Genomic DNA, 18,265 nt, shown 5'->3' on the forward strand with positions numbered 1-18,265 from the left:
CTGTAAATGCCTCATACCGCCCCGCTTTGTGAGGCATTTGGGTACAAACTATCAGTTGTGCCCAAAAACTACAGCAGATATCCGTCTTATATTCAACAAATCGAAACGCCTTTTGATTTGTTGCCCCAAATCAAAAGCCACCGTCTTGTTGCATACTGTCAGAATCATGTTGCCTCTCCATCTGTGCTCGTTTCCCCTGATCCCCTGGCAGGAAACACCGCATGTACAGAAAGGCCTCATAAATAACTGATCATGTCTTCCAGGCAGTTCCACTATTCACCCTACTCTCCCCCTAACATCCTCACACACACACACACACACACACACACACGCACACACACACACACACACACACACACACACACACACACACAGACACACACACACCACAAATAGCTTGACCCGTGACCAGCAGCTTCAAACATATTGGAAGAAACATTGCTTTTGAGAAATCCATGTTGTCCAAAAGGCCACTTAATGCCAAAATGACCCATTTCTCAATACAAAGGTCAAGAGTCACAGCTCAACAGACTTGAGGAGGATGTTTACTCAGAAAGCAAAAGGAGGTAGGCACACAAGACATAAATGATAAAACCTGGAGCGTTTGACAGGCATTACGTTGACTGATTTTTTATGGTGAGGGATTCATTATGAGGACATTTCATTGCATCAATGTAGTCGGACCCTCCATTATTCTATTATCCTCTGCAAATTAAGTTTATAGGCATAATAGCTTAGAAAAAAACTGCACAAATTAGCAGCTGTTTGCAGGAGACAAACAAAAGCTATTTAAATATCTTAATTTGAGTAATATTTAAAATGGTTTCTCCACTTTTACAGGTTACTGCAGTCTTAACATTATTCAGCCCTTTCATGACAAGCATCTTTTATGCCTAGAAAAGCAGCAGCTGGATGTTTTTACCTGAAAAAAGTACTAAGTGCAAGTAAAATAATCTGCCAGTGGAACAAGACTTTTTAACTTAAGGGGAAAAATATTGTTCCACTGGCAGATTGTTTCCTTTATAGCTAGCACTTTTTCATCAATATTGAGGGATATAGACGAAAACATCAAAATATTTTAACAATTTCTTAAAATTCTTTCAACAAGCTCCCATTAGCTACTGACGTTACTTGTAAGTTAGTTTTGTAAGTTAGTTTTGTCTTATTTACTAAGATATTTGCACTTAGTAAATAGCTTTTGTTCATTCATTGCTCCACAGAACAGAACACACAAAACCTTTTACACTAACTTTTCCAGTTGTGAACAAGTTGGACCTGACTGTTCTTATGCTTTTGTGTTAGCAGAGGAGCACAATGTGGTATACAGGAATGGGACTGCTCAGAGTTTATATGAATCACTGTGCAAATTGCTGCCATCAAGTCTTACAGCTGAGTTCTTTTGTTGTTGTTAATTTTGGGTCAAAAGTTTTTTGACTCCATACCTCCTCAGGAATCTGGTAGCAGATTCCTACCAGACCAAAACTATCTGGTAGCAGATTCCCGAGGAGCCATGGAATCTGATGTAAGCACATTTTGGATGTAGCTTTTTGCCACATCCAGATGGTGCAGCCACTGTTTGTTTAACTTGAGAATTTCCATCTGTGTCTCTGGGAACAGTCAGGGACTTTGTTTTCTTTCTGGAATCCTCTTCATTGTTTGAGCACGACAAATAATCTCTTCTCTGATCATTTTGGCCATAATTATTTCTAGCATGTAATGAAACCATCAACAAACCAGATGCTGAGGTGTTCTCTTGCTACCTGATGCAACTAGTAAAGCCTTTGATTGGTTGCATCACATAGATTTTAAAGAGAATTTAAATATATTCGAGTGGAGAGAAAACTGAAAGTAGATTGAGTGTTTACTTTGGGTAAACTTGTTTAAGTAGCTGTATTTAACTATACAAAATGATCTTGTCAAACTAGTTTGCTGCAACCACCTGGAAAACCTTGCCAGTAAATCTAATTTGCATTGGGGACCGAAACGTTTTCAACACCTTTCCATTCAGTTTTATAAATTAGACTTCCTGCTAGTTGTAAAATGGGTCTCTGTTCATGCAGTAAAGAAAGAAAACAACCGATAACCAAACCTGAACGCTCTACCAGCTCAGTAAAGGACGAAATGTGCATCTCATAAAAGATTTCTCTCCAAATAAGGCCAACATGCCTCTGAAGAGGAGCTCTTTGCAGTGTAGGTGTCCCTGCATGAACCAGAGAGAATAATGCAAGCTGGAAAGGCTTCAGACTGAGTTCCTCTGCTGTTAGTAAATGTGAACGTAAGGCCAGCAATGACAGACCAGACGCATATGGACAGAATGGAGGGAAAAAAAGACTGCAGATCTTTGTCCTGGCTCTCAAAAGAAGACTTGTGGGAGAGGTGTTGAATGGAATTTTAATGGGTTATTTTAAAATGTCAAAACATTTTAACAATTTGTTAAAATTCTTTTAGGACATTCAAAGTTCACAATGCAGCTTTAAAAAAAATCTAATTAGGGATTTTTTTTCAGGCTTTCAGCATTTTACTACAAGATTATTTTATTTGTGTGTTTAAACGTAGGATTTATGGGTGGAAGTAATATGAATTAGTTTTTTTTAAGCTCTCATGAAGAACAGATCTCAAGTATAAGTGACTTGTAAAAGTACTGGATGGGTTTAATTCAGGCATCTGAATTAAACCACTATAAAGGTCCTTCCACTGCAATCATAGCTGCAAGCAGGTTTGCATATCTCAAAACTAAAATGCATGTTTTTTGCTAAATATATTTAACTTAATTTGATTGGAAAGTGAGAATCTAAAAACATTTAGTTGTAAATCCAATTAGGAGATGAATTTACATTTGAACTTTGACTAGACCATCCCAATACATTTTGTTGTTCCTCTGGTTGTATGTTGAGGGTCAGTGTCCTACGCTCCAGTCCAGCATTAAGTTGGACTCAACAGCCACGTGTACTTGTACCAACCTTGTGTGTGACTTTTCTCACCACTAATATAACATTTAATTATTTTATCTTTAATATTCTCCATTCATTTCTGGTACGGTGACAGTTTTATGATGAAGCTAGAATCTGTGACCATCTGTATTTCAGTCCAGCTGACTCAGAAATGGTTCAGAGCAACTCACACTTTGGAATTACAATATCCTGTGTACACAGATTGTTATAATATGCCGCATGAGTAGAGCAACAGACGGACTTCCCCTTAATGGTGCAGTGAAACCTTTAAGGGTTTTTTATATTAGTTCTCAGCCATTCATTGCTTTCGTTTTTGTAGGGATAAAAAAGGGAGCTGGAGGAAAGTCGTAAGGCCGTAGTGTTTAAAAGCTGTTTCAGCCCAGTGTTTCAGGCGAGGCTACAGAGCAGTCCTTATGGAAATTTACATAAAATTTGCTTATGTGGAAGAAGTCAACACGCCGCCTCCTGATCTGTCCTCTCTGACTTTGACTATGAACTGAAGATTTTATTCCAGGTGGAACCTTAAAGCCTCAGCTATGTTTTATTTCAAGTAGCTTTTTTTAAAAAAGAAGGTTTTGGCAAATCTAGTGGCGTTTATTCATTAGTAGCTGGAGAGGAAGTACGGCAGAGAAAGAAGGGGAAAGAGAATGTAACGAAAGACTGCTTGACCACTTTTCTCCACTTTTCTCTTGTACTACTCTCAAATTTGCATTACTTTGTTTCCTCGCCATAGAAGCTACATCTGGTCTGGCTCTCGGTTTGGCTGCGATGCCTTACAGAAGGGGCATCAGCTGACATAACGCTGCCAGCAATTGAAAGTTCTCCCTTTCCTGACATTAACTTTTTACTTTTCATTAACATGGAAAGTAGTCCTACATCAACTCTTCTGTATCTGCTCCATTTTCTCAAACCCCCAGGTTTGGTGGTGGCTGTTTGTACTGTGCCCGGTTCTGGAAGGTTCTTCCTGTTAAAGAGGAGGTTTTTCCTCTCCACTGTCGCTACATGTTTGTTGTAAAGTCAATGCAATCGATTGTTGTTGCTACGTGCTCGTCTAGGAGGACGGAATGCTGCAACATGATGCAATCTGCTGGGTTTAATTAGATAGAAAACTTTCAAAACTAATTTGAATATCTATTAATCCTACTGTTTGATAAGAACGATTAATTGGAACTTATGTGTGGTTGGACTGATGCAAATTTCTAGTAGTTCTGGTTTAAAACTCTGTGTTTGGATTGGTGGAGGAAGCTGGAGTATCTGAAGAGAACCCACAAATAGTGGAGAACATTCAAACTTCACACAGGATTCAAACCCAAGACTTTCTTTCTGCAATGAATAAACAAATTATTTAGAAATCATTTAGCCTCCCGTCTGACATCATGCTGACATCATCTTAGGAATCACAGACAGACAGTTTAACTGTAAAATGTACTTTATCACATTCACATTGCAATTAATCTCAGTTAACTGTATACGATACATTGGGAGCAGGGTTGGGAGACGTACACATGTTCCTTCGGTCAATAACTTGTAATTCTGTGTTCTGTATAAACACACATACTATATTTTTAAGCCTGTTTGGAAATACTGCTGAAACAAAAAGATGAAGAATTCAGTTTGGAGTGAAAAAAGCCTCCATTTTCTGTATGCCTGTTCCACTCGAATCAAAAGATGCAACCCTGTCGCAGCTTTTTCTACTTAAAAGAAAAGTGAAACAAATTAAGAGTTGGGTAGAAACATTTGGCGTGGTCGTTAATGGAAAACTGTCAAATCTAATTTAGCGTGTGGAGAGTTGTTTTGTATTTTACATAGCTTTCAAAGACACACAATAATAAACCTTTAAAAACTACAATTCTCTTTAACATAAACTGTGTATTAAAATTTCCAAGTACTGACTTCCATCCAATATGGACCTAAAGAAAAATAAGTCTAAAAAAATAAAAGGAAAACATCCAAGGCATCAAAAATATAGCGAGACACCATGAACAGACGATTCAATATCTGAATATCAACATTTGTTGTTTTTTTAAATGAGTGTACAGGACATTAATAACTATCCATGACTCTGTATTTACACTTTATAATGGATCTCTGCAGAACAATAGACAACTTGGCACCCGTAAGATGCCACACCGACAGGATCTGAACAAAACAAAAGCACGGAAAGAAGCAACCTCACGGGAGAAACGGAGGATTTTCATTCATAATAAATTCACCTATTATTCTCTAACACTATTTTAAAAAAATAATGCTTTCAAGGAAAGTGTTTCCGGTGGATAGTCACACATTCACCACACACTGTCATTCTCTCCGACACACACAAACACACATGAAAACAAACGTACAGTTTGAGTGGTTAACCACAGAAGAGCCGACGGTCGGGTGTAAACCTCTGCCCAGCAGCAGCGTTCCTTTCCTTCCATTCTGATAAGAACGACGTCGATGCACACAGCCTTCACATGCAGCACATGCAGCATCAGCTTGGCCTCAAAGGCAAAAAGGTTGTAGTGAGACAACGTCCTGTCCCGCTTTTCTATTCAGGACAGAAAATGTCCGCCTACACCAGGGACTCTTAAAGGATCCCCCAATTATCATCCTGACACAAATCTCCCCGGCAGTGACTAAAGCCAGGAATGTTTTTATGCTGGTGTTGGCTTCAGCTGCTGCTCCTCCATCTACCAAAGGTTGAACTATTTTATTTCTTTTTTTAAACAAGCACAAAAAATTCTGTTTTAGATGTGGAGAATAATTTTCCACCCTTATCAAAAATGCTTCCTTTGAACAATACACACACCTCGAGAAAACTGAAATATGTGCTACATGTAATGACACAGAATAAGGCTCATTATCTTGATTCTCCCCCCTCAAATTAAGCTTCATAAACGTGTTTACTGATGTTTTGAGTTTAATATGAGTTTGTTCTCACCATAAGCTTGAAAATGGCACAAAAACCTAAATGAAATTCACTCCGTTTCCTCTCGACATGTTTGACTGAGAGAACATCTTAAATTGATATTAAACTGATATCTCTACTGCTGCATAATCTGATTATCATAAGGTAACAAGATTTAAAACTAATTTTCTTTCATCATCTATGTCAGGGATGTGTAACCTTTATAATCCAAAGAGCCAACTCCTTATGAGCTGCAAATGTAACAAGACTGAAAAAAAAAACTGAATTTGTGAAAAATATCACAATATAAAAAAAATTGTTGCAATAAAAAAAAAAAAGTTTTATTTATGTAGCTTCCAACATGTGATAATAAAAATAGATCTAAGAAAATTAATAGTGTCTGTCTGTTGTATTTTCAGGGGAGAAAAAAAGTAAAAATAATGAGCCTTAAATCTGATGTGCTGTTTGCAAAATTACTTACTGCCTCACTGCTTTGTCAGCTCCTGAAGATCTACGTCTTTAATAAATAGTAGAAAAATAATATTGTACTCAAAGTGTATTTTTTATGTATTTATGCAAAATGTTGAAGCATTTTCTTCCCTACGCTGATATTCACAAACATTCATGAAAGTGTTCAGGTATCACCCGACGGCATGTTGGATGACACCAGAAGCCTCTTTTTAGGAGAAAGGCTACAACTCCCAGATAAACGAACTCTGGAGACCAGAAAGTTGAGAGAAAAGTATCGTTAGAGTTCCACTAGACTCAGCTCTTTGTTAGGGAGAAAAAATATATATTTTTCTGTTTTTCAGAGATGCTGCCCTTTACTGTGTCCTTCCTGGATCTCTGGGCAATGGCCCTTTGCAGAGGTGCCACCTATTTTGGGCTGGATTTATAGCCAAGAAAAGTCCATACTGGACCCAACCTTGAAAGATTTGTGTCTCTGCTCAAAGTTTTTGGGTTCCAGTTGTCTCCTGTTCTCGTTAAAACTGAGTTCTGAATCCTTCAAAGGAAAAAAAAACTGGAAATCCAACTGCTTACATGTACTGGCCCACGTCTGCCTTTTGCATGTGCTTTAAGTTAGGCTGAATTAAAGAGGGGATGAGAGAAAGATGATGTTGCCACAACGACACATTGCGGCATCATTCATAATTCAGAGTGCAAATCCGAGCAGCTCTGAGGAATTGGGTCCAACTGTGGTAATCTTCCTCCACTCGTCTGAACCTTGAAGTACACAGTGTGGATCGTCTCATTAAACTCAAATGTTTTACAAAAATAGTCTTTTGATAAAAACTAGTTCAGTCCCCTGGAGCATCAGCACTCTGCGTCCACGCTGTGCACGGTCACGGCGGCCTGCAGGTGATGCGTCTGTGTGTGCAGCGGGTGGTGGTGGGTGTGGACGTGTCGGTACGGGTGGAACTTGTGGCTCAGCAGCGCGGCTGTCTGAGGGGGCGTGTCCAGGTCCATGTCGTCGTCGTGGTTACCGACGTCGACCCCTGCCGAGAGGGGGTCGTTGTTTCCGGGCGGATTCTCGCTGTCCTCCTGTGGACTCATGGTGCTGTAGCCTGAACACAGAGATTGATCATGTTATCATCATCCTTAATGTATAAAAATACTTTCTTTAAATTTCAATAATTCTATGGTTACTATTGGAATAGATTTGAAATGGTAGCCATTTTTTGTTGTCAGACAATAATAAGTTTTATTTTATTAAAGTTTGAAATCCAAAAAGATTTAAAATCCTAACAGGAGTTAAAACTGGGAAGTCGCCTCGGATGCAGATTTACAAATTCAATGTCATGAGAATAACAAGAAAAAAGGGTGAAAATGACCAATGACTGAAGAGGAGGAGGGGCGAAACGAATGAAAGAGATGAAGCAGGAGCTTGAAACTGTCCTCAGAATCACAATAAGTTTTTTTGGATGAAATAGTGCGAACAAACAAGAAATCTGACTTCAGTGTCAAGAAGTCAGATTGAAGAAACAATTTATAAAAATGAAAGGCAGGTTAAAATAATTCATATATGCAGTGGTGGGTACACTTCCACTAATCCGCTACCGTATTAGCGCTTTAGCTAACTTTGAAAACATTTAGCACACCTATGTACCCCGGAGAAAATTTTTCTGGATAAATTTTAAAGCGCTAATTTACTTGGTTGTTTCGAAAACTTTCAGTTGAATAAGATTCAACATTGTGTTGAAGTTTTGATTATCGACTTAAGGATTCTTCAAGCAGCTAGTCGTTTACATAGTTGCTCTTATTTTGAATGGGGTGAAACCTGTTTGTGGCAGGGAAGAAATTATCAATTCAACCGTTAGTCCAAATGAGTAGCTATCTTGAGGATATTGTTTAGTGGTCGTTATGCAGATGTTAGTCTGTGCTGCAGTAATTTAAAAAAATGCTATATTTAAATTTATTGAACAGAATAGCTGGATTAGTTAGTTTTTGTACATTTCTAAGAGTGTAATAAAAGATTCATTTATTTTGTGGCTTTTCATGCAGCTGTACTCTGTAGCAGTGATGCTAATAAGTGTAGAGGGTGCTGCATGCAGAAAAGATGCAAGGAGTGCAACTAGAAAGTGTTCCAACTCATTTGTTCTGTTTCACCATCTGTGGTGCTACATTCAGCAGAACCGCTTGCACATTCTGATTTTGTTTCATTTTAGCCCACACTCTTCTCTTCAAGTTCACCCCTGTTCTCCGTCAAACATCGGTTATGCAACAAGTACGAGAGATCCTGGTTGCCAGGAAGTGGAATGATGCCACATATGTGGGAGGCAGAGAGCCTGTGTGGGTGAAAGTGTCCGTCCACAGCAAGTGTCAGACTTAGAAAATTCTTAAAAAGCGAGCATGAGCCAGTCAGCTCAGATGAAGAGAAAATCAGGGTTCAGGCTTGTGATTAATGCGAAGAATAAAAGGAGAGCTCAGAACTGGGCGCAAAGGGAGAGAATGTGAAACTAAACTGAACAATTATTCAGGTTTCTTTTTTTTTTTAACTTTGTGAAGCCTTGAAAAAGGAAGGTTTTCCTGTTTCCCAAGTGTCACAGAAAGTTCAGGGTCTGGACAATTAAGAAACCTTCATTTATTTCACATTACATGCTGCGTAATAAAACAAAACCTAGCAACCAGTGTGATTTTGACCCAGTCTTATTTGCAAAACAAAGTAGCAGCTTAATTAATTGGAATTTTTTTTTTCCAAAAAAAAAAATTCCGCTATGTAATGCACCATGTTGGATTCAGGTCTGGACTTTGACTGGTCCATTCTAACGCCCTATTTGTAGCTCTGGCTGCAAGTTTAGTGGTCGTCTCAGGATTTTTTTTCCCCCCAGTGTTTCTTTTATTTAACTCCATCCATCTTCCCACCAACTCTGACCCTCAGTCCTAGTGAAAGGCCTTCCCACAGCATGATACTACCACCACTGTGTTTGACATAGTGCAAGTTTTCTGTCACGTTTGCATGCATACCAAAATATTCAGCTTCTATCTGAATTTGGTCCACATGATACTGGTTGGTCACAAACATCTGATGGCTTCATAGTAGTAGCAGAATTAGAAACCAAATATCTGAACTCTGTTAACTAATTGGATCATTTCTGGATTTTATTTAGGGTGACAGAGTAAAAAGGGACTCTTTTTGTTTAAAAAAAAAACAAAAAAAACGAATAATTTACGGTATGCAGCACTCTCCTTTAGTATTTCCCATTTAAAATGCCTACAAAATCCATTGAAGCTTTAAAATCCAAGTCTGGATGCTGGAGCCAAGATGCTCTAGCATCTTAGCTAGTGAGACTTGTCTAATAAGTCTCAATATGACAAGAAATTATTGTAGTTAACCCTTTTGCCTGTCAGCAAACCATCAATAAATTAACTGTTTTTCACAAAGTTAGAACCTGAGATTAAATAACTGAATTAAAATACAGGCTTAGAATTTTTTTGACTTTAAAGGGGGTATTTCAGGAAAACAAATAGGATAAAAGGAACTTCATCAATTTTAAATAAACTCAAGCATGTATGTTTACCCACTTATGTGTTTTACTAAATAAAATGAGTGTTTGTCTTACCATGGTCGCTCTCTGTCCCCGATCGGCCCCAGTACCTCCGTCTCCGTTCAGGACTGTGAGTGTGTCTCTCAATGACTGCAGCTATGAATCTGGTATTACTGACTGAAAGTTAAGACAGCACACAGGTTAGCAAGGTGCTAAATGGAGGCTTTATTAAATAATAGGAGAGAAATGTTTGAAAATAGATGTAAGGTGGTGCGCTTACTGATTCCTCTGTCTTCATGACTGTCTTCGTCTCTCTCGTCTCTTTCATTGTCGAGGTTGGACATTCTCACAGACATTTCTGCAGGAAAAATAGAGAAAAATGACATAAAATAAGACACTCTTCACTGCTCGAGCATTCAACAGGTTAGGAGTGAACTGTTAAAAGAAAGGACAGAACTGCACTGTTTTATTGTCAAAGTGCCTCTTCTTATAGATTAACCAGAAAAGTTAAAGAATAATTAAATTTACAAATTTGTTCAAAACCAAAACATTTGCCAACAGTTTCATAATTTACAGTCATTAGTTATTCTACAATCAGCCACTGAAGTATTCAAAAGACAACGACCTGTCCACAAGACAACAATAACAAAAACAATGACTATATAGTTTTCATCTCATCGTGTATTACAAAACCTCATACTTATCCAAGTAAATCTAGACGAAAAAGGATGAAAACAATGATTACATGTGGCTTTGAATATAAAGTGATTGATATAACGTTTTTCTCCAACTGATGTACGAGTGTTTACTAATTTTCTTAATTAGTAGATATTTTTTTAACACACACATTTCCTTTGGTAAACTGATACAAAAAGTTAACATGAGCATTTTTATTCACAAGTGAAACTCTGAAAAATGTGGTGTACATTTGTCTCCAGCCCCACTTACTTCAACCTCATTTTCATGTTATTGTATTATTTCCTTATAACCTCTGTAGTAAAGCTACGGATATTGTTTTTGAATAAGAAGAAAATGTCAAAATATAACGCTTCATCTGCAGTTGCCTCTATTTTGATATAGATGCATCGTCTCTTTAAGACATGAATCTGTCCCCAGACTCACCCTGTGCAGCAAGTGGTGACATGTGCTGGTGTGAGCGTCTGTGGATCTGATGTCGGTAGGCGTACACGGCCAGCACCAGCACCATGATGCATCCCATGATGCCCCCAGCGACCGGACCCACGGGGGCGCTCTTGATCATGTTCAAAGATGCCACTTCCTCATCTGCAAAAGAAGTGAAAAGAATGATGAAGAAGAATGATTTTACTCATTTTCAAGTAACATTTCTGCTGTTATTGAACATCTGCTTTTCTGCACTGCACTGAGATACTGCATTGTAAATACTCTGTTGTCTCTTTTAATGTTCAGCATATTATGTATGCACATGGAAAAAAAAAATCACCATACTCATTTGCACATTCCTAGGATTACAATTTCTTTTCTAGCTTATAACTGTAGAGTATTCTTATGTTATATAGTACATTATTATTATTGTTGTTGTTGTTAGTTTTTTTGGAATTTTTGTGTGAACCTCTTGATTCTGCTGTTACAACTGAACATTCCCTCTGGAAGCCAGTGGGAATATTATTATTAATGTTATTAATATATTTTATATTTTTTAAAAGAATCAGTTAAAAATCTTCCAAAAGCCTGAAGAAGAAACAAAATCAAACTATTTATGCTGAGATTCAATCCCCTGCTGCGATGCTGGTACATTTTTATACATGATTTCTGTTCTATCATACGTGTGAAATATTATCAACGCAAGGCAGACAGCCAAAGCTGTTGAGAAAACATGTACACATTTTTAGGAAAATAAATAAATAAATAACAGTCCATAAATTACATGATTAGAGAGCTGCTATTTCAAAGCAAATGTGTTCTTGTTATATTTATGTAGGTTGTGTATTTTCTTCTATTCAAATGTGCTGATTTCCAGGGTTCCTTTGACTCACCAATAAGACCCAGACCGTCTGCATATGGACTCTTGGCTCCAACGATGCCTCCAAAGCACTCCTTCTGCAGGGCGCAGTACGGCTTGTCCAGGTGGGTCTTACCATCGCTGTCCACCATGCACCACTCACAGTCCAGCACACCGAAACAGTCACTGAAACACAGAGCAGCATACGGAGATTAGAACAAGAATATAAACATGAATGTACTGTGCATATAACAGAAGGAATTATCTTCATTCTCAGGATTTTCTTCTATGGTAAGTGTAGTAATGTCACTTTCACTATTGGACTTTGTGCAACAAGAAGTGTTTGGAAAAGTTGTTATGATCCCATAAACCTGAGAGCACGGCATCAACTGCCAAGCACGGCAGTGGTGGCAACATGCTGTGGGGATACAGTAAAGTGAATATATTTGTAAAGGAGGGGAATAATAAAATTACTCAACTTCCCCTTAAATCAACAGCTATATTCCAGTGTTGTATTGGTGTTTCAATACGATGATGACCCAAAACGCACATCAAAAGTGGTTTGTTAACAAATAAAGTAGGAAACATAAAACTTTTTGAAACCTCAACCCTCCTGAACAGAGGTAAAATATTCAGACAGAATTATTCTTGATGGAAAAAAAATCTTATTACGACATAAAGAGATCAGTATCTGTGGATTCACCCAGTTTGCATTTTTCTGTTAAACGTAACTCCAAGTTATTTGGAGAAGATTGACCTTTTCCTAGACTTTTTCATATACAGCATGTCTAAAAAATATTCAAAAGAAATTTTAGATTGGGAAGCTGAAACTGACTGGTGTTTTCAAAACAGCCAATCCTGGACCACCAGTTATTTTTCTTGGTGCTGATTGACTGAAACCCTTGAGAGTGGAAAGAAGGAAAACTATAAACGTTAGCTTAGTGGCAATTCTAAAACAGTTTCCACTGTGTATATTAATGCATATTAAGGTATAGTTGGTGTTTGAAGTATTAAAATTTGAAGTTATTAGCATTTCAGAGGGGATCACTGTGGTCCCTAACCCTTGCAAATACTAGGGGTCCATTGTATAATAAATAATTTAATTGGGGTAGCATTTTTATACTGAGCCTGAACAGAGATCACAAAATCACTGAAGTTGTATGATCTACACATTGGGGAAAAATAAAAAATAAAAAAATCTGCCAAAAAAGGTGTTGCTTCATATTTTTTGCCCTTTTGACTTGCAGGTGCTCGTAATACATCTTTAAACTTTACAAATATATGCATATTAAAGAAGTGCAGAGAGAGTGTGCACCTGCTGGAGTATCTCTGGCTGCAGCGGGTGTTGATGCACTGCGGCAGGGTGTCATGCAGACCGGGATCAATCACATTCAGGCTGACTGGTTCTTGATGCACCTCACAGCTGGGGTTCCTGTATAACAAATCAACAGGATGAAGAAGGAAAAAAACAAAGAGGGGCACTTCCATTGGTTACAGTAAAATGGAAAAAACAAAACAAAACAAACAAACAAAAAAACCCCCCAAAAAACAAAGGAGTAATTTAAATCTAGGAATGGAACATGACTGTATGCAACAGGAGGGAATAAACATCATCATATGGAGTCTGTTAAAGCACAGCAACACAAAAAATAGACAAGCTGACAGTGAAAATGCTAATTACATAAAGCAGGGATCTGAGACATTGACGTGCTGTCACAGGCAGCTGATGGCTGATGAAAGGAGGTGGGTGAAACAACAAGAATGATGGACAGAGAATGATGGACAGATGCGGAGTGACAGACGCAGAGAGGAAAACTGGTAAGGGCAGCAAGAAAAACGGAGGATGAGAAAACCCACAGAAACATCCATCTGTACAATGTAGTTCATATATAATGCAAATATTACAACCAAACACTTCTGTAGGGATGAAGGGGCAACACTTTAAAATGGATAAAAGTTCAGAGTTAAAGCAGTTTAATTTAATCTTAAAATACATCCAGAATGTTATTTTATGGCTCACAAAGTGCCTGACCAAAATGCAAGTTGAAAATTAGCATCTCCTCGATACATTTGTGGGAATGTGAATGTCTATAAATATGACGTTGTGTCAACAATATATTAAGATTTGAAGTAGAGTAATTCTCAATCACTGACAAAATAGATATCTTAAACTAATCATTAAAACCCCCCAATAATATAGCACTAATGTAAATTATGAGTGTAAACATCTGATCAGAGACCTTAATACAGAAGGAAAACATAACATGGTGGACAGAGGGCAGATCGTGTTTCTTTAAAGACGGTTTTTGTGTTAATTCACAGTGAAATGTGAAAGATTCCCGTTGCGATACTGAGACATGATTAGAGCTTTCCTAATGAGTCATCTGAATACTCCGTGCATTTCTCCCCCCCACCCCCGTCTTCCCGAATGGTTATTGCGCTCTCTTCTGGACTCCCACTGCTCTACACCCAATCCTGAGTCCAAATTACTCTGCAGGTTCCAAGCTGCTTGTTTAGTATTTGGTTTCATCACCAAACTCTCATTTGTTGCTCACTTTCTCTGTTGTCATCCATAAAACAAGCTTGTGTTTGGACCTGTAGTAGTAAGAGTTGCTTCATTTGTGACTGACCTGTTCTCAGCATTGGTGAGGTTGCCTGTGCACTCATTGACCTCCAGAGGGCACTCACAAGGACACTCGCACTCATTCTGCTCCATCCTGCATAAGGAAGCAGACCAATCAGCTTCAAAGTAAATAAAGAATATCATTATTATCCTTTAGAGTTTAAATATATCTGTTTTAATGAAGATGTGCTTAAACATGCATCTTTAGGCAGGATATTTCTCCTGCCTAGGAACTATATTCTAGTTCTGATGCTACATAACCTATAAAAACTTAAATAAACCACTATTTTATTCTTTTTTCGAAAGAAAAATATTTTTCTATCAGCAACCACCTGTGGCAGTTGAGGCAGAGGCGGTCCACCGTGCTGCAGGCACAGAAAGCCAGCGAGTCACACGTCTCATTGACGATGCCAGCAAATGCATTGGTGCCGGGGATTCTAGTCAGGCGATACTTGGAGCAATGGCTGCCATGGACGAGGTTGGTCAGGTCTCCCTGAGTGAGGAAGAGAGGAGACGAAACCTATGTCAACCAACCAGTTCACCATTTATGTCTTAATATGCTTTTTAATTCGGCCAGTTAACTCAAATCAGATTTGACTTATTTTTTAAGAAATATGGTTTAGGTTTGTTGGCTGTATATATGTAAATAAGACTCTGTTTGCTTAACTTTAACCGTGAATTGGGAGAAATGAATTTGCAGTACTGAAAACCACCACAAGATGGCAGTGCAATACTGGCTGATGGTTTAGAATAGTTTGTCGGAGTCCACTGGTTTCTGCCTTACCACGATGCTGGTGTTGAACTTGTAGAAGCGCTGCACTGTCCGGTCGCTGAAGCTGTTGCAAAGATTTTTCTTGACAAAGTTTGGATGGTTCAGGATGTCATTGGCCACAAGTGGCTCCTAGAATAAAACACAAACATACAACAAACAAGGAAAATGTTAATTTATAATTGCATATAAATAACTCTGCGAAATAAAAATCTTTATATACTTTAAATGCAGTTTGCTAATTAATTTTGTTTTTCTGATTTAATACCCAAATGTGAAAGGCAGTTTTTACTGAGATTACAATAAGAAAGTGTCTCTAACTAGATAACTGAAAAAGTCGTAAGTTAAATATATGGACATTGCAAGGATGGAAGATAATCTGGTATGACTTACTTTGCGCCTAGATGTGTAACTTTACCTTAATTTAAACAGTAAATATATAATGTAGACCTTAAGCCTGTAAGTGCTGAAAATGTGAAACAGAATTGCTGTATAATCTGCAAATTCTTTGTTTGTTAACGTAAATTAGTCATTTTAAGAGTCCTTTGTATGTCTTAAAATAAGAATTCAATACTAAATGTGGCTGATGTGTAATCAAGGTTTGAAACAGCAGTTGGACAACTTATGTACAGGACACATTCTGCTAATCTAGGTAATAACACTTTCACTAGGATTATCCTGAATGGATGTGTTGTGGCTCATTGGTCAAAAATGGAAAAAGTTTGGAATCTATGCAGGAAAATTAAGTGAGTTAGGGCAGACAGCTTTACCAGACCACCGAAGCAACCTTAGATGTTTGTGACCATAAAGTTATTGAAAGTAGAACATTCTATCTTTAAAGTGGTTTAATTGTTTCTGTGTACTCTGTAAATACAAAGGCCTGCCTAATTGAAACTAACTTAATATATATCTCAACCCTTTACCTTGTGAGTGATGTGCTGCTGTTCTGCTGGGGCATGACCCTTCGGGTCAATGAGGGTTGGGTGAGCAACCAGGTATCCTCTGTCCTCCATTATAAAGCACCTGAATTACAAAACAGATATAAGTAACAATTTCAAATAAGATCCAAGATACAATTTCCTTCCTTTCCGTTCAAAAATAGCCTTCTTTTAACTGAATGTTTTGGCTCCATTCTACTTCTGACTGCTTCTCAAATATTTTGCCATATGCAGCTTCTTCCTGTTGCAACTCCCTTAAAAACTAAAGCTGTTTTACATGGCTTATAAAAGCAAAACAGAACAGGGGGTTTGGGAGGAGAGTTAGGGAGTAACCTAGAAATGGATGTGGATGAGAGATCAAAAGAAAGAAGATGAATAAAGTTATGGGGTACTGATGCAGGACTCCCTCAGGACTGCTGATAATCAGCTTATTTCTTCTTCCCGCTTTCTGTTGTCTTCTCTGTCTCTCAGCAACTTTTGTTCTTGCCCAACGAAACATGAACGTTGTAAGCTTGCAAAGACTTCCAGGGGGAATCGAGGGGGAAAAAAGGGGGAATTATCTGCATGGACGAGTGAAAAATCTACCGTCTCCCTACCTGATCTTATGGCCTTTATCCTGGTTGCAGATGGGCAGCAGATCCAGCAGGACCTTATAGAAATAGCGAAGAGTAAAGTCTATACCCATCACTGCCACTGCATACCCAGGGGCCATCTGAGAGCTGCAGGCAGAGCAGAAAAACAGAAAAATTAGTCATGTTGAAAGAAGAAAAAAAAAAAAAAAACAAAAGCTGGGAAAATGAAAATTCTCTGAGCCATCCCACAAGTAATCCAACTTTTATACAGATCTTTGTAAAACAAGGCTAAATTAAACACCAAAAAAACCACGTAATTTTGCAATCTGTCTCAGTCTAACATACTGTTTGTTACACTCACTGACCAATTCAACTACAAAACACAACCCTGCCTTATCACACACCCTTAAACTGTGTGTTTATTTCTATCCAGAATACTTGAAGGGGCTGTGATAAACTGTTTGGATTGTGGCGCTGTCAGAATCCCGGTGGCCATGATGCTCTGTTGTATTTTAGGCTCACTGACTTAGAAACAAACATTCTAATCTTGGCCCAGGACTCTTTTTAGACATTTTCAAATCTCTTCTGCACCAGCGACAAAACATATTTCCATTTCTCTCCTTTCCCCCCCCTACTACTGTGTAACAACACACTGTTTTGCCTGATAGTACTTTACAAGAGAAGAATTGATGATAATTATAACAGAACATGGATCATTTACTCATTGAAAAGCAATGAAAGAGTCCGTCTCAGTATCTTGTCATTTGTGTCAAATTATTTCCTGTTTTCAGAGATAGCTGGGTCTCAGTGAAATGACCCCCAGGATAAAATTCTTGCTGATCATGATATCTTCCCTCACAACAGTGGCTCTATTGAGCAGAAAGTAAAAAGGCTCAAACATAATGGTCAATAATTAAACGCTTACTGGGGGTGACTCTTTTAAATCTAGAGGAAACAGACCAGACATTCCATTCGCTAATATTAAACTGGAACCATTTTATTTTACCTTGAGGCATGAATAGTGTGGCTGATGGTGACGACGTAACCTGCGCCGCCAACATCCAGGTAGGGACCAGTGAAGGTGATGAGGCCTGGGTTGGCCACAGCATGCTGGTACCTGTACGACACACTCAGAGGGTTACCCAGGACAATCACTTCCCTCTGTGCTCAGTGAAACCGGAGCAAATTCGAATAATCAAAGGAAACAACAGCTACTTCCGTAATAACGTTCACAAAGTGAGATCCATATATAGATTTACTACATGCAGAGAGGTTTCGAGTATTTATTTTGAATAATGTTGATAATAGCTCAGAGGTACTGAAAACAAAAAATTGTATTTATTAGAAAATTTGATTACATAAGACTAAATAATCATGTCAGATTTGTTCATGTTTGTGAGTCTAGCTAGCAGTACTAATAATACAATGACAATATCTTACCCTCATTATCTGTATGTTATCATGGGTACAGCACATTGTGTGCTATGCATTTGGCATTCTATGATAAAATTGTTATAGATGCAAATAAGCAGTTAATTACTGTGACTTTCATATA

General features: G+C 38.1%; 1 protein-coding gene across 1 annotated transcript in view; it reads right to left on the minus strand.

Moving 5' to 3' along the window:
* Positions 1-4,362: 4,362 nt before the first annotated feature.
* cachd1 (cache domain containing 1) overlaps positions 4,363-18,265 on the minus strand; it is an 83,804-nt gene continuing 69,901 nt past the window's right edge. Inside the window, exons 16-27 of the mRNA XM_014992687.2 lie at positions 17,717-17,827; positions 16,735-16,857; positions 16,124-16,223; positions 15,216-15,332; positions 14,764-14,924; positions 14,439-14,525; positions 13,124-13,240; positions 11,843-11,994; positions 10,950-11,111; positions 10,108-10,185; positions 9,903-10,004; positions 4,363-7,406 (exon numbers count right to left, since the gene is read on the minus strand). Of these exons, the coding sequence (XP_014848173.2) occupies positions 7,156-7,406; positions 9,903-10,004; positions 10,108-10,185; positions 10,950-11,111; positions 11,843-11,994; positions 13,124-13,240; positions 14,439-14,525; positions 14,764-14,924; positions 15,216-15,332; positions 16,124-16,223; positions 16,735-16,857; positions 17,717-17,827 (1,561 nt within the window). The 3' untranslated portion in view covers positions 4,363-7,155. The remainder of the gene's footprint in view (positions 7,407-9,902; positions 10,005-10,107; positions 10,186-10,949; positions 11,112-11,842; positions 11,995-13,123; positions 13,241-14,438; positions 14,526-14,763; positions 14,925-15,215; positions 15,333-16,123; positions 16,224-16,734; positions 16,858-17,716; positions 17,828-18,265) is intronic.

This window comes from Poecilia mexicana, unplaced genomic scaffold (genome assembly GCF_051168715.1).
Source record: "Poecilia mexicana isolate PSO_F unplaced genomic scaffold, ASM5116871v1 scaffold_4, whole genome shotgun sequence".
Lineage (NCBI taxonomy): Eukaryota > Metazoa > Chordata > Actinopteri > Cyprinodontiformes > Poeciliidae > Poecilia > Poecilia mexicana.